This window comes from Calliphora vicina, chromosome 5, assembly GCF_958450345.1.
Source record: "Calliphora vicina chromosome 5, idCalVici1.1, whole genome shotgun sequence".
Taxonomy (NCBI): domain Eukaryota; kingdom Metazoa; phylum Arthropoda; class Insecta; order Diptera; family Calliphoridae; genus Calliphora; species Calliphora vicina.
Window position 1 is genome coordinate 107171176 of NC_088784.1, and position 16949 is coordinate 107188124.

At 29.9% G+C, this 16949-nt stretch overlaps 1 protein-coding gene across 22 annotated transcripts in view; it reads right to left on the minus strand.

The window, feature by feature from the left end:
- CAP (Cbl-associated protein) overlaps positions 1–16949 on the minus strand; it is a 91710-nt gene that overhangs the window by 39488 nt on the left and 35273 nt on the right. For 13 of the 22 annotated variants that reach the window (XM_065513991.1, XM_065513992.1, XM_065513990.1 and 10 more), the window contains 2 exons: positions 11932–12141; positions 7331–7393 (listed from right to left, as the gene is read on the minus strand). The exons of 1 other annotated variant lie outside the window; for it this stretch is intronic. In XM_065513991.1, coding sequence (XP_065370063.1) covers positions 7331–7393; positions 11932–12141 — 273 coding nt within the window. Of the gene's footprint in view, positions 1–7330; positions 7394–7636; positions 7773–11931; positions 12142–16949 lie in introns of those variants that run through there. 8 more of the 22 variants (XM_065514009.1, XM_065514010.1, XM_065514012.1 and 5 more) reach the window with 4 other exon arrangements.

Below are 16949 nucleotides of genomic sequence, written 5' to 3' on the forward strand. Positions count from 1 at the left end.
ACCGGGCGAAGCCGGGTCGGTCAACTAGTCTATATATATAAAAATTAAATGGTCCATGTATGTAATGGCAGCACGTGAGATTTTTTATTATTCGATTCGTAATTTTCAGGAGATGGTTTGTAAAGAAAAGAAATTAAAAAATTCCGGGTAAATCCCGCAATTTTTTTATTTTGAGTCCAGTCAACTGTAATAAAAAAGTTCCGTAAAGTATGCAGTACAAATTTAGATATTTTATTTGCAAATAAATAAAAACAGGCAGGTGTATGTGGGTTGGAGAAACTTGAAGAACTAAATGCTACCTGGCGAAGCCGGGCGGTCAACTAGTTTATAATAAAAATCACAACATAATTGTTATTTTTTGATTTTTTTTTGTCCGATCCTGCTTAAGCTACGTTTCCGCATACACCGTAACGGCACCGAAAACGAAATTCCATACATTTGCACCGAAAAAAAGTTCGTTTCAGAACATTTTTTCGGCGCAAATGTATGGAATTTCGTTTTCGGTGACGATTACGGTGTATGCGGAAACGTAGCTTTACAGTATCTTTTGAAATCAATTTTTGTTTTTAATAACTTATGTATATGTATTTTTGAGGGGTACATATCTCTCATTTATTCTCACTTAGTTATTGAACATTATAGTGTGAACAACAAAGTTTTTTTTTGATTCGTAAATATCGAACAATGATCACACGCGGGAAGTTTTGCTTTACTTCTTTAGTTTGAAAAAAGGTGCCGCTGAAGTACACCGATTGCTCATCGAACCTAATATCGTGGTGTATTGACACGGAAGACAAAGATCGCCCAGCTTAGTCACAAAAGTTTTAAGACCAAGAGTTGGAGGCATTACGCCATGAAAATTGTTGTCAAACTTAACAAGAGCTTATAAAATCATTGGGAGCTACTCAAGCAGCAATTTCAAAACGTTTGCGAGCAGCAGTATTCATCCAAAAGCAGGTAAATGTGGTATCATACGAATTAAAGCCGAGAGACCTTGACAGACGATTTTGTATGTCCGAAATGATGCTTGAACGCTATAAAATAAAATCGTTTTTGCACCGAATCATTACTTGCTATGAAAAATGGTTAAGAGATCGTATGTGAAGCCTGGCCAACCAAGCGAATCGACACCAAAGCCAAAGCCAAATATCCATGGCGATAAGGTAATTATCTGTATTTGGTGGGAACAAAAGGTTCCTATCTATTATGAGCTGCTGACCTGAATCTGTCTAGACTGTTTCAAGTCAGCAGCTCATAGAGAAGCGATCATTGACCGAAAAAAGCCTGAATATGCGACGAAAACCGTAATATTCCAGCATGATAACTCTCGGCCACATGTTGCAATACCTGTTAAAAACTATTTAGAATCAAGTGGTTGGGAAATTTTGCCTAACCCGCTTTATAGTCTAGACCTTGCCCCGTCCGACTACTATTTGTTTCGATCGATGCTGAACGCTCTCTCTGGTATAGGCTTCACTTTAGAACTGAGTATCCGATATTGGCTTGATTCGTTATTGGCCTCAAAAGAGGAGCAGTTCTTTTGGCTCGGACATAGCTAACAATGGCCAATACTTTGAATATATTTTTATTGCACAAATGTTTCACAATAAAAGCTAAAAATTTTAAAAAATCACAAAATATATAAAACTAGCGGACCCGGCGGACTTCGCCTCGCCCCAATTTTAAGCCTTCAAACAAACTTTAAAGTAATAATACAACATTTCGCATTTCACATTTCCGCAATTTTCCATGATTTACACTAAAAACTTTCTATTGTTTGATTTGGAAAGCCATTAAGAATTAAAAATTACAAAATTTCATACAAAAACTCGATTTTCAATTCCATTCGGGCGCGGCCATTTGTAATCAGCAGATTTCATGCAAAAATTTGCAGGTTACGTTTTTCGTAACCTGCTAATTTTTTCTTGAAATCATCTGATTACATATGTTCGCGCCGCGAAAGGAATCGAACTAATTCCATTTAATTTGTTCTTTCTATTCCCTTAATAAATGGAAAATTTGCTCATTTTTACCAATTGCTAATATTTGAGTGTAACAACTAACATATTTTCTGTCAATCTATCGAAATGTATAACAATCATTTTGAAAACAAATCAATCGTAAAATTATTCGCTTTAGAATTTCTCTCGTTTGCGAATGTATGCGAAAGTGTATGTGTGTGTGTTTTTGTAAATTATTCTTTTTTTAAATTGTATTCATTCAGTCTTTTTTTAAGTTTTTTTTGCCAGTGAAAAACTATTTCATCCACATGGTTCATCACTTAAGGTGTGGACAAGGTGTGTTCGTTCGTTCTCTGCTGTTCTGGCTACACAAACTCACCGAAAAGGTTCATTTCAATCACAGTGGACTTAATAGTTGTTTTTGTATGCTGTCTGGACTGGACGCTTTTAACTTTTTTTGTTCTTTACACGTATTTAGTTGAATTTATTGTTAGATTCCAATTTATGTTTTGTGTGTTTTCAAAAATCTATTTTCTTTTTAAATATTAATAGATTTTTTTATTATGTGTGCTTGTTTGTATTTTGGGGTATTAATAGATTTTCCATATTACTAAATACAAAATACAAAAACAAACAAACACTGTATTGGACAATATTGGAAAATAGTCAGTAGGAATGGGGAGTGTACGATAAAAATAGTGTATATGCAATATACAGTAGGTTGTATTAGAGTGTTTTAGAAAAGTAAATTTTTAAATTTAAAATTGGCAAGAAAAAGAAATTGAAATTGATGTTGCTTTTAATGTTACACAAGTAATTATATAAAAGTCTACTTTTTTAATTTTGAAAAAAAAAATTCAATTTGTATTGCCATGCTATTAAAGTGCTGTCTGTCTTTCATAAATCTCTACTATCTATTATGCAAATTGTGTAATACTTAGCTAACTGACCTACCTATGCCTCCACCTTTAGTTTATTAATTAGTGTTTGCTTTAAAGTCTCTGAATAAAGTTGTCAAATTAAAGTTATAAAAGCGCATATCAGGAAAACGCAATTGTTGGCAAAAATTTAATTTTGTAGTATTTTTCTGCTGCAATAAAACTAATCAAAATAAATATACACATTCTGAAAAGTTCGCCAAAGTTGTATAACTTTAATCCTTCAACAGCAGAATTTAAAACAACATGGGCATACATATATTTGCGACCCTATAAAGTGATGTCCGTTTGTCTGTTGAAATAAACTACCCGAAGATCCCAAATAATTTACAAACATGAAAATCGAGAAAAATCAGCATACAAATGACTGAGATAGAAACCAAGATCGACTACATCGATCGACTACCTCGATCGAATTAGTTTACCTATTTCTAACTGTATCTTGATTACTATGTCATGTACATAGACAATATAGATATGAAATTAAAGGAATTTCATAGACAATTGAAACAAAGTATATAATGGGACTTGCCTTCCAAGAGAAGTAAATGGTATTGGTTGTATAACTTAAAAATGCGGGATTTATAACAAGTGGCGTATCTTTGAATACGGGTTTTCTACGAACAGTGTTTCATACGCGGGAAGTTTTGCTTTACTTCTTTAATTTGAAAAAAGTGCCGCTGAAACACACCGTGATTTTGACACGGAAGTCAAAGATCACCTTGGCCAGCCAAACAAGTTTGAAGACTAAGAATTGGAGACATTACTCCATGAAGATTGTTGTCAAACTCACCAAGAGCTTGCAAAATCATTGGAAGCTACTTGAGCAGAATTTTAAAACGTTTGCGACCAGCTTAATTCATCTAAAAGCTAGGAAAATGGGGTACCATACGAATTGAAGCCGAGAGACTTTGTAAGTCGATTTTGCATGTCCGAAGTTTACGATGAAAAATGGATCCAAATCCCAAATAACATAGAAAATAGATTAAAATTTTAAAAAAAAATATGGTTTTAATTACTTTATGGAGACAGCCATTCGAATATGAGGTCGCGGCCAACCAGCCGAATCGACACCAAAGCCAAATATCCATGGCGCTAAGGTAATGCTCCGTATTTGGTGGGAGCAAAAGGGTCCTATCTATTATAAGCTGCTGAAATATGCCCAGACCATCACAGGGAACCTATACCGAATGCAACTAATTCGTTTGTAACGAATATTGGCCGAAAAATGGCCAGAATATGAAACCGTAATATTCTCATATTGCAATACCTATTCAAAAGTATTTAGAATGAAGTGGCTGGAAAGTTTTGCCTCAACCGCCTTATAGTCCCGACCGTGCCCCGTCCGACTACGATTTATTTCGATCGCTGTAGAACGCTCTCTGTGGAATACGCTTCACTTTGGAACAGAATATCTGAAATTGGTTTGATTCGTTCTTGGCCTCAAAAGATGAGCAGTTCTTTGGCTCGAAATCCATATGTTGCCAGAAAGATGGGAAAAGGTCATAGCTAACAATGGCCAATACTTTGAATAAATTTATATTTTACAAAAGAAGTTACAAAACAAAAGTTAAACATTTAAAAAAAAATCCAGCATTAAAAATGAATTTCGAGCCCCCGGATTTTGCAAAATAGATATTTTTCCAAAATATTCAAGTATCGATACAAAAGATAATTTATTTTCCTCAAGTCAAATGTGTATGTGTATTATTTTTCAGTACCACCAGAGGGCGCTTTCAAAATTTTTTTTTGGATTTTATCGCCTCTTTTTGGGGAAAATTTACGAAATTGTTGTGAAAATTCAGGAATATTTGATTTTCTCATAATGAAATCCGGGGGTTCTAAATTAATATTTTAATTATGGTTTCTTCGACAAAGTTTCTTGAAATGACCCATAGAATAAGAATCCTTTAAACTTAATTACTCCCCACAGAAAATAATCAAAAGCGTTCAAATCAGAGCTCCGAGGCGGCCAATTGACATCAGAATTTCGGCTGATCATTCGATTTTCAAAAACAGTGCGTAAAATACCGATGGTTGCGTTGCACTATTGCAGTATTTCCAAATTTTGCGGCAAAAAGTCGATTTTCCAACATCATATTTTTAACATATTGGAAAGAAAAAATAGATACAAATAATGACAGTTGACAACCCATAATTAAGCATAAAATGCTGATAATATATATATATATATTCTAATTCATTTTATTTATTATTATTTCAATAAAATAAATCTTTGAATATGGATTCTATTACTCGAGGTGTAAAAATACACGCTCTTTGTACGGTTGTAAAGATATTTCGTAAATGTTTGTATTTAGAACTTATTTTGATGTTTTTAATGGGTCATCTTTTTTGTGAAATTGTGAATAGTATTATTGTCTTTTGTGGAGTAGAACTCCCGTGGATAACAACCTTTGCAAATAGTTGCAAACTCACGACATAATGATGCTTTTGCAAAAGGTAAGTTCATATGGGAGCCCCACGAAAAAACTGATACGACTTTCGTAATTTTGTCTAAGGTTTATAGAAATTTATCTATCAAATTATAAAGGGGGAGTTTTAGAGAGTAAGCATTATTTTTTTTCGAAAATCCCCCTTATGGGCGGCCCATTACAAAAAAGGGGGCGTTGACCGCCCATTTTTACTCAAATCGAATAGTTTGACAGTAGAAGACTGCATACCAAATTTGGAGTGTCTAGCTTGTCGGGAAATAGTTTTTGCCGCTACTTTGTTTTTTTTCGGCCATAGTGCGTTGTACTGAAAAAATAGGTTGATCGGATAATCAGTACTTTTTTTATAGCCTATTAAAATTTAAAATTTTAAATGGTCCACCCTGTACAAATGAATTCGGAAACACCTCAGCTCTGACTGTGTAAAATTTCATTGTTATATCTCCAATCGTTTACAAACTACCGAATTATTTCCAAAATAAAATGATTCTAAACCACTGTGTGTTCTACCCACTAGAAAAGGCAAAGAGAGTTACAAGACGGATTTTACTCCAAACAACTTGGCATCGACTTGAAATTACTATATATCCAACTTACAATGATTATAACATACCGTCTGCATTTTTTATTTGATATAAAACTGATTATTTAATAGACATTTGAATGAGTTATATAAGTCGTTACTTGTAACTAGTTTTAGCGATACGAAAGTAATGACATATGTAATGACACAATCGTGTTAAAATTCTACTGTGTAAGTGGTGAAGTGTGGTGAGTATTAGCATTTTAACTCATTACTTGGAAATGCCAGTTTTTGCTGGCTAAAGTTTCATGTCTCTCCCCACAAATGAGAAAGCATCAACTTTGTGATTATTTTAATAATTTTATTTAAAACCAATAAATTATAAAACTCGAAATCTGTTTTTTTTTCAATACAATTTTAAGTTTTTATTAAGTAATTTCTAAATTCTCCTTTTTAGTCATATTTTTTTTATTTTATTCAAAAAGAACAACCTGTTTATGATAATACTTTTTATTTAGAATTTTAAATTGAAAATCTGTTTAGCAAGTTGTTATTGTATTCACCAGCTAATAAATTTTCCAACAAAATACAATTTGAAAGCTCATAAAATTTATAAATGAATTAAAAAAAACTTTTTTTTTTTCTTTTCACAAATTTGACATAAACATTTTTTTTATATGACTGATCTAATCACTCATTTTAGCAAAGTTTATTAGATGAAGAATATCTACACATGTATTTAAAAATATCAAATCAAACACAATACAATAGAGAAGAGTGATGGACAAGACCTAAAGAATTTATTGAAATTTTGTGAATTTTTAACAAACACTATTTTTTGCTGATGATGGTTTTTTGGTTTGTTTTAAATATAGTTGTTTTATGGAGTCCATAGAGAAAATAAATTTAATAAAAAAAAAACAAAAAAACCAAATGGAATGAAAAACACGAAAATAACAAATGAATTAAAATACAATACAACAAATGAATACGAGTTGGAAACACACAAATTCACATAGAATAGATTTTGAATATTAAACAAAATAATGATATGAAAACTTAGAGAAAACTTATAGAAAGAAATGAAGACTAAAAATAGAGTCCAAAAAATTTTAGTTTTTAAACTTTACAATAAACAGAAATTTAATGAAATGAAATTGTATAGATATCTATAGATGGTATATTTTCAATAGAAACACTTAAAAAAGGCTGCTTACGATTCTGAAAAACAAATGTCATAATGTCATAATGTAAATGGAAACACAACACCCATAGAGAATAAATTTTGAAAACTAAAACCAACCCTATGATGATTTACTACAACTAGAACAATAAAAGACATAAAAACATAAAGATTTCGAAAACTTTAAGACATTTATGGAGTAAATGACAGTTGAAACAATGTTGTTTTATGTTGGACATTTGACGTTTAATTTGAATTGTATTTGAATTTACCTGTTCCTGTGGGAGCCTTGGCCTTGAATTTCGGTGCAAACATACTGGGTGATTGAGCCTTTTCTGTAAAATTTTGTATACAAATATTTTCGATTGTTGAAACAAATTTCTCACAAGTCAAGACAAACGAATATATGACACTTATATTTCATGATTTTCATCATTTATTAAAGAACAACAAATTATTATTATTTAATAATGTCGATCATAATTAATGTTTTCATTTATTTTATAAGATTTTTGGCTACAATAATTAATATATATGTTTTTTATTTTTTTTGTTTTTCTATTAATTTTCTAACTAACCCTGTCCCATATTTTCGCAGACTGAAAAAACACACAGAAAGAAACACAAAAAGAAGAACAAGGAACCTGCAAAACACTCTGTACGCTTTTACGTCCGACACTCAACTTGTTCGGTTTAAGTTTTTTTCGTTTTTTGTTTTTTTTTTTCTTGAAAATTTCAAAACGAAATCTAAAAAACAAAAATATTCAAATGAAATTGTTTTTCACCACCATATTACCCACCATCAAATTATCATCGTCATCTCCACCGCCTGCCATCATACAACTGAGTAAATAGTCGACATAGAACCATTCATTCTCATTGTTGAAAAGTACAAAACCAATAACAACATTTTTTTTTTTAAAAAAAAAGAGAACAAATTTTAATTTTTAATGTAAACAAATGAAAAACTAAATGGATTTTTGGTCATGTATGAATGTATTTTGCTATATAATTTTCTGTTTTTATTTCATTCTGACCGATCTAGTAGAACAACAAATTTCGTTGAATAAAAGAGAGGAGATTTAGAAGTCTGCCTGCCCAATGTTTGAAAAACAAAAATAATTAAAAAATACACCCACTATTAATCTCTTAATGAACATGTGTGGAAGCCAAAAATAATAAAGGGTTTTCGGCAAATGATGTTATTTTCTAAAGTTTGGCATCAGTCTATGTCACTGCTTCTCAGCTGTAGAAATAAAAAATAATTTGAAGCTAATGCGGGTATGCCAGTCTAGAAGATTTAACCCAAAAGTAAGGGATTATAAAACGCTTGTGAGAACAGAAATTTATTAGGGACATTTCAAATATTTCGGGATAAAATATAATAGGGATAAAATATTTAGAATACAGTTGTATCCCAAAATTTACTCAAGATTTGAATTTGCCACCAATTTTACTGCAAAGTGTTGCCAAACATTAAAAACTTATTTGACTGAGAATGATTTTCATCATTGATCAATATTTCAGAAATATTGCGATGAAACAGATTTTCACCTTGGTGACTTTTTTATTAGTAAATTGCCACATTTGCGAAACCATATGTGATTCTGGAAAAACAAATGTAACCTCAAAGTGTCATTGTTTGATGCGGAATTTTGGCTAGAGGCATAATTCGACCACACTGTTACTGGTGCTCGGAATCTTTACAAGTTGTTTCAACCTAAATTTGAATGCTACACAGAGAAAACAGATTCGGTTGCACACATAGAATTTTACGGTTCTAGCTAATCAGTGGATAAAGAAGAATTTCGGTTGAAGCAACCAAACTTTTGTTACCACTTCTAAAATTGTGTAGCCCCAACTGCGAAATTCGGTCACTAAGGCAGAATCATTCGATTGGCAACAAATTCGGTTGCTATTACGAATCTATTTTCTCTGTGTGTTGATGTAGACGACATGTTGTTTTTTTTGTCCGTGAAGCAATGAAATTACAGTATGAGAGATTTCCAGGTCGTATACTCTCCTAAATTGTGTTATTTAACACCATTTGATTTTTTTATTTTGTTTAAAGAAAACAAAATTGGGATATTTTAATTTCCGTTAGGGAGAGCAAGCACAGAGAAAAAAGGTGCCGCTGAAGCACACCGAAGCTTATGGTGAATGTGTTTCATCGGTTTTAAAGTGCGATGGTTTGTCCTGTTCAGAAGCGATGAGTTTGACACGGAAAACTAAGATCTCCCAGTCCAGCCAAAAAAGTTTGAAGACCAAGAATTGGTGGCATTACTCCACGAAGATTGTTGTCAAACCCAACAAAAGTTAAAAAATCATTGGGAGCTACTCAAGCAGCAATTTCAAACCGTTTGAAGCCGAGAGACCTTGAAAGATGATTTTGCATGCCCGAAATTATGTTTAAACTCTGCAAAATAAAATAACTTTTGCACCGAATCATTATTGGCAATGGAAAATGGATCCATTACGATAACCCGTAGCTTAAGTGAAGCCCGGCCAACCAGCCAAATTGACACCAAAACGCTAAGGCAATTTCAAAATTTTGCAAGCAGCTGGATTCATTCAAAAGCAGGGAAATTGGGTACCATAGGAATTGAAGCCGAGAGACCTTGAAAGATGAGTTTGCACCTATTCACAACTTGCGATTAAAAATGGATCCATTTCTATAACCTAAAGCATAAGAGATCGTATATGAAGCCCGGCCAACCAGCCGAACCGACACCCAAGCCAAATATCTATGGCGCTAAGGTAATGCTCTGTATTTGGTGGGAGCAAAAGGGTCCTATCTATTATGAGTTGCTCAAATCTGGCCAGCTGAAAAGCCCAGAATATGGGGGCAGACATGAAAGCGATTTACCTGATAAAAATTATTTAAAATTAAGTGGTTGGGAAGTTTTACCTCACCCACCTTATAGTCCAGACCTTGCTCCGTCCGACTACTATTTGTTTCGATCGAATCAGAACGCTCTCTCTGGGATAAGCTTCACTTTGGAACAGACTATCTGTAATTGGCTTGATTTTTTCCTGGCCTCAAAAGATGAGCAACTCTTTCGGCTCGGAATTCATATGTTGCCAGAAAGATGTGAAAAGGCCATAGCTAACAATGGCCAATCCTTTGAATAAATTACAAACTTTTGTAACTTAAAATAACACTTCAGTGGAATGCACCCTGTACTGTTTGAAAGTAAAAAGAAGCAAAATTTAAATATGTTGCAATGGTATTATAATTTCACCTTTCCAAATGTTTAATTCATATAGAAAAACTCAGGTGTAACAAATTTAATATCTTGCCACAATAGTTGTCCTTGGTGATGGATATAAAGTGACAAATAAGATGAAAGAGAAACTAATTAATTCAATTTTAATTGATATGGAAACATACATTTAATTCATTTTAAATATGGTGAATTATTTATTTCAATTGATGTATTATTTAATGAACTTTTCGTTAAAACCACGGCCAACTGTTTCTGATTATTATTAATGAAAACCTGTTGTTTTCAGAAAAGATGTTGAATGAAAATTCTAATCTGGCAACTATCAATCATCGATACAATGTTGCTAAACATTTTTTTTGATAATGAATGAAATAATGCGCCAATAATTTATGTTGAAATTTATGAGAACTCGTTGATTTTTCAGCGAGCATAAGATGTTGAAAACAATTCGACTGATCTAAAGAGAAATGTATAGGGCTCTATAACAATAGTGAGCTAGCTGCCAATCTAATTTAGTGAAATATTCATCATAATAAATCTGTGTGCTTTTAGAACGTGTGAAAAAAAGGCGGGAAACAAAATCAACAAAATATAAAATACATAATTCAAATAGTTTCTAATAATATAATAATTACACATATTAAACTATTTAATAAGGAAAAATGTAAACAGTGAAATATTTGACCTTGTTAATTAATTTATTTTGGAGAAATATTGGTGGATTATGTATTTAAAATTTGTATTTATTTGAAATTTAATTTAGTTCAAGTTGTAAATATGCATTGCTTTTTATTGTTTAAAATGTAAAGCATATTTTTAGGCTAAATCAAACAAGTGTTTAAACAGAATTGAGGCGATAGCAGTTCGGTTGTTTGCTATTTATTCAGAAATCTAAATGTTTCTTAAGATTTTTGTTTATTTTTTTTTATTATTTAATCAAAAAAAAAAAATTGGACTTCAAAAATATTTTTGTCCGATATTGGTCGCTCTAACTGATATATGTATAAAGTGAAAAGATGAGAGCTTTTGAGAAATCGAAATGAAATTTGGTGCAAATTCCGTCTGAGTTTTATGTTGTCAAAACTTTATATATAAAATACAACATCTTTCTTTTCCGCAAGCTTATGTTTCTACTCTTAAGTAAATTTTGCAAAAGTATTGAAAAAGCATTTAATTTATACATATAAACATTAAATGCTACTTTTTATGTTATGCTTTTAAAGTTGTCTGACTTATTTCAATAATTGTGATTAAAATTTATTCAAATTAGTTCAAGCAAATTCAAGAATTTATTTTATAATTTATTCAATTTAAATGAAAGTAAAAATTTTGTTTAATTTTCATTAAAATACTGTAAATCTAAAAAAATCGTAATTTAACAATTTTGAAATCATTGGAGATCACTCTCACTTAAAATTCTTTGTTTTTAAATACATTACTGGGATCACAATTTTTACATAATTTCAAAAAAACATACAAGGTTGCAGTAGAAAGACAGTTTTAGCTTTAAAAAACAACAGGAAATAAATTTAGAATTTTCTGTGCAAATAACATGCATTACAACCAAATTGAGTTTAATTCTGGAAAGGATTAAACAGATAGACACTACTAGGATTGGGTTACTTTTTTAAATATTTCTCACCCACCATCTTGAAATAAAAATCCTTTAGCCAACTTAAGATCTTTATCGATTTCCTGCAATAGATCGCTTTCAGACCAGCTGCGACGATTCGTAGTGACAGCAAATCGTGTTTGTTTATTAGTTCTCCGTTGAATACGTTGATCAGTCAAGTGAGGTTCTCGAGGACGGTTGGGTATTTGATAGGCTCTGGGCTTATGATAATGTAATTTGGTATCTACATTTGGAAAAACCAAATAAAAGTAAGCAGAAATTAACACTAGAAATTACATACTTTGGAAATGTAAATAAAAAATATTTTTTTTTAAAGGAATTTAATTTTTAAACACACACTCAATAACCATTTCCAATTAAACAGCCAGAGTTTTAAATTTTCTCATTCAATATTCAATATTTAATTTTGATTTCTCAATTGGTTTAAGAGTTAAGAATTTCAAATTGGAAATGGTGTGCCATTTAATTACAAACATGTAGTTTTTATGTGTCAAAATTCTAAAAATGTTTTGTATTTGTGTCGTATTTTTGTGCTCTGCCATCAGTTGTCATTGCCAAATTATTTTTGTTGGTTTATTTTTAAAATAATGCATTCCATTGTTTAATAAACATTATTATTTTTATATCAATATTTAACCCTGTAAATGTCCCATAGAACTTTTTTGCAATGGCCACTTTTTAAATTTTTTTCAATTTCTTAGTTTCTTTTTGTTATACAAAAATATATTACAATTCTAGGGTTAAATTTACTCCATTTAGATCATAATTTTTTTATAGTTTATTTTTTATTTGTGGCTTTTATTATGGACCATCTGTTAAGTAAAACAAACAAATAAATTCTTGAGTGCCATTTAATGAAAATTTCCCTTTATTATCATTAAATGAATCTCAGCCACAGAAAACCAAATCCAAGTGCAGTCTCATGTCATAACCCACTTTTTGAAATAAAACAGAGAAGTATTTTTAAAATAAACACACAAACGTACACTAAATAAGATAAAAATTAAAGAGTTTCAATTTGATAAACAACGACTGGTTGATGCCCTAAACTGAGAATGAATCTGTTACTAGAATTTTATCAAATATTCTTCATAAAATACTCGTGCATACATATGAAGTCGATTTTCCCAACTTACATTAAAATTTATTCTATTATAAAATTCCATTTGTCAATTTTTCAAGTTTTTAGATTTGTGTTTTAAAGAAAGGATTAACTATCTAGATATGATATGAAAGTTTTCGAAAGGCATGAATTAATATTATGTATTCGACATTTGTATCACTTAGATAAATACACAAAGATCGGAAAATTAAAAAAAAACTCAAACAAGTTTCACATACGAATGTTGTTTTTTTATAAACTTAGGTTTTTGACAACTGAGTTAGGTCTTTGACAGGAGATTTTCCGATCTTTGTGTCTCAAAAATAAAAGTTTCTCTTCACAAAACAAATTTTGATTACTACAAAATTTTATTCAAATCGACTTTATTTGCTCAGGTTCCCACAAAATAGATAAATATTTAATATAGCATATAAAAGAGAATTCATTTTATTTTTTCTTAAACCCTAGACTACTCATAACTCCATAAAAATGTTCTCGAAACACTTATTGGATCGGTTCTAAAGTTTGGAAATGTTTTTACAATTTCTCATTACAATGAAAGCGTAATCTATACTGAGTGCTTCAGACCACTACAATAAAATAAATTTCAATATTTTGGGAAATTTTTTATTGTAGGACTATATTATGTAGACTTTTGACAAAACAACTTAAGTGGAATTTTCAAATTTTTCAGGAAAGCTTTTCAGAGAGAGATTTTTTTTGTATAATTTTTGAGACAAATAATAAAGTTCTTCTTTTACACTATCCTGAAAAATTTGAAAATTCCACTTAAGTTGTTTTGTCAAAAGTCCAAAAGTCTTATATGAGTCGTTCCCTAGGGGAATCGGTGAAAAACCATAAATTTTTTAAAGTCGTTTTCAGAACTCCATTTTGTTTAACAAATTCAAAAATCTTAGTTTTGCTCTTTGCTATATAATGTAAATTATCTGAGAGAATAAAAACCACGAAACGGTAAAAAGGTAACGATATTTTGGATTATTTCTGTAAGGGTATTTTAGCGGTAACGGTTTTCCTGGTATTTCCATAACGGTGTTTCAATGATAATGGTATTTTCGTCCAAAATTAACAGCCTGTTGTATGTTGTATGAAAAACACTCAGTTTTTAAAATACTTTCGACTCATTTTTCATTCGACATCTTGTGCCAGGCCACAGAGAACATAGAGCGGAAACTCGAAAAAACGCTAACAAAAAATTTACTCAAAAAAGTTACACATACTAGTGTTGTTTTTGTTTTCACATACTTTTTTTTACTAATACATTCTCACCACTTAGGTTTTTGACAACTGAGTTAGGTCTTTGACAGGAGAGTTTCCGCTATATGTGTTTTCTCTACGTGACAGGCTGTAAATTTACAAAAATTAAAAATAAGTTGACATAGTTGATATTCAATTATATTTAAAATTCTTTTCCCACTGTCTATACTTGTCAAATATTTATCATAACAATTGTTATGATAAATATAAAATTGTCATTAATTAATTAATGACGTTTGTTGTCAAGCCAAAGTTGACTGAGCAAAAGCACTAACAATTTTGTCATAACGAAGCAATAATACTAATAAATGGAGACCATACCTGATAATTTTGTATCTTGACAACCATGATACGACGTTTATCATGATAAAAATGTATCAGGTATAGACAGGGGGTTAGATTTCAATAAACTCAATTATAAAAATTAAAAAATGTATTTTTTAATTTCGAATTATTTATAGAATAACGTTAGCGGAGCAGCAGCAAAAAACTTTAGTTTTTCAAATAAAATATTGACAGAACTTGTTCGATTTTTCACGAAATATGATGAATCTAAATGGCAGACAACGCTAAGTTAGTAAAGAAATTGCTCCAAATATTGTTTTTTATCATGTCAAATATCCTTAATAAAAACTCAAAGAGCTAAACTTAGGGCTTCATTCAGAAACCCGAAAGGAATTTTATTTTTTTTTGTATGAAAAACACTCAAAAATTATTTAAAAACTTAGTGATTTTCATAGAAAAATTTGAGAATAGTTTTCCTTCGTGTTTCTGAATTAGGCCTTTAAATTAAGTGAATTAGTTTAACAATGTTTTTTTAAAAAAAAAAAGAGAAACTACACCATTTCCAATTTTATTTCAGAAAATTTCAATTGAATTTAAAAAATTTCCAATTACATTTCAGAATTTTCTTATTGAATTTCAGAAATTTCCAAATTTTATTTCAGAATTTTTTATTCAATTTCAGAAATTTCCACTTACATTTCAGAATTTTTTAATTGAATTTCAGAAATTTTCAATTATATTTCAGAATTTTCTAATTCAATTTCAGAAATTGCCAATTATATTCAGAATTTTCTAATTCATTTTCAGAAATTTCCAATTGTATTTCAGAATTTTCTAATTGAATTTCAGAAATTTTCAATAATATTTCAGAATTTTTTTATTGAATTTCAGAAATTTCCAATTATATTTCAGAACTTTCTAATTCAATTTCAGAAATTTTCTATTGTATTTCAGAATTTTCTAATTGAATTTCAAAAATTTCCAATTGAGTTTCAGAAATTTCCAATTATATTTTAGAATTTTCCATTTGTATTTCAGAATTTTCAATTTGTATTTCAGAATTTTCAATTTGTATTTCAGAATTTTCCAATTGTAATTCAAAAATTTCTAATTGTTTTTCACAATTTTCCAATTGTATTTCAGAAATATCCATTTGTTCAGAAAATTCTAATAGCTATACCAATGGTAATTTCTGAAATACTAATACAAATTTCTGAAATATAATTGGAAAATTCTAAAATACAATTACAAAATTTTTAAGTATAAATTAAAACTTCTGGAATATAAATGGAAATTTCTGAAATACATTTGGAAAATTACAATATTATACAATACAAAGTTGTGAAATATAAATGGAAATTTCTGAAATACAATTAAAAAATTCTGAAATATAACTGGAATTTTCTGAAATATAATTAGAAATTTCTGAAATATAATTGGAAATTTCTGAAATTCAATTAGAAACTTCTGAAATACAATTGGAAATGGTGTAGTCTAGTGTTAAAAGTTTCTAACTAATTTTATAACAAAAAAAATCAGAATTCAGAACCTTAAGGTCCGGTTTAATGCTTAACGATTATTATTATATTTTTTCGCATAAACATTTGCATTTAAATAATCAATTCAAATTCACACAAATGTTTTGGAGCACTTTATTAAGTACACATTTGAGTTCATGTCAAATAAATGTCCATTTCAGTGGAAGTTATTGTTCCAAAAGCAACAAACATTTCTTTGAATTTGAACGTCAAAGATGCAATCTCAATTAATCAATGTTGCGCCGACTTTGATTTTTTTCTCACATCTGTTTAAAATTAATAAATTGTCTGTGAGTTCTGAGTAAAATTAAATAAGTCTACATTTAATCACACATGTAGTACTTAATTGTACAACCATGTACTTACTGCACATCACACAAACACAATAATAATAAGTACAATACTCTATATATGAGTACATAAAGTGTTTGTGGGAGAGAGAAAGAGAAAGAGGGAGTGCAGCATTTACTTAAACTAAACTCAGTTATGCATTTAATTGTAGTATGTTATCAAAATGTCATCATCATCATCATGCAAAGCTTTTATTTTTTTTAAATCAAATAACAAATTAAAATAAAAAATAAAAAATTATAATAAACGCAACAGAAAATAAAAACGTTCAACAATTTGTTTTGGTTTTCAAGTTAGAACAAACTACAGTTTTTATTATTTAATAATCCATAAATAAGGTTTTTGAAAAAAACAATACAAATGTTTCGATTCTATGATCAAAATAACATTGATTGCACATACATAAATAAAATAATTAATTAATTGTTTGTTTTTTTTTTGTTTAATAAATTTTGAGGGGGTTAATATTTAAACTAAGTT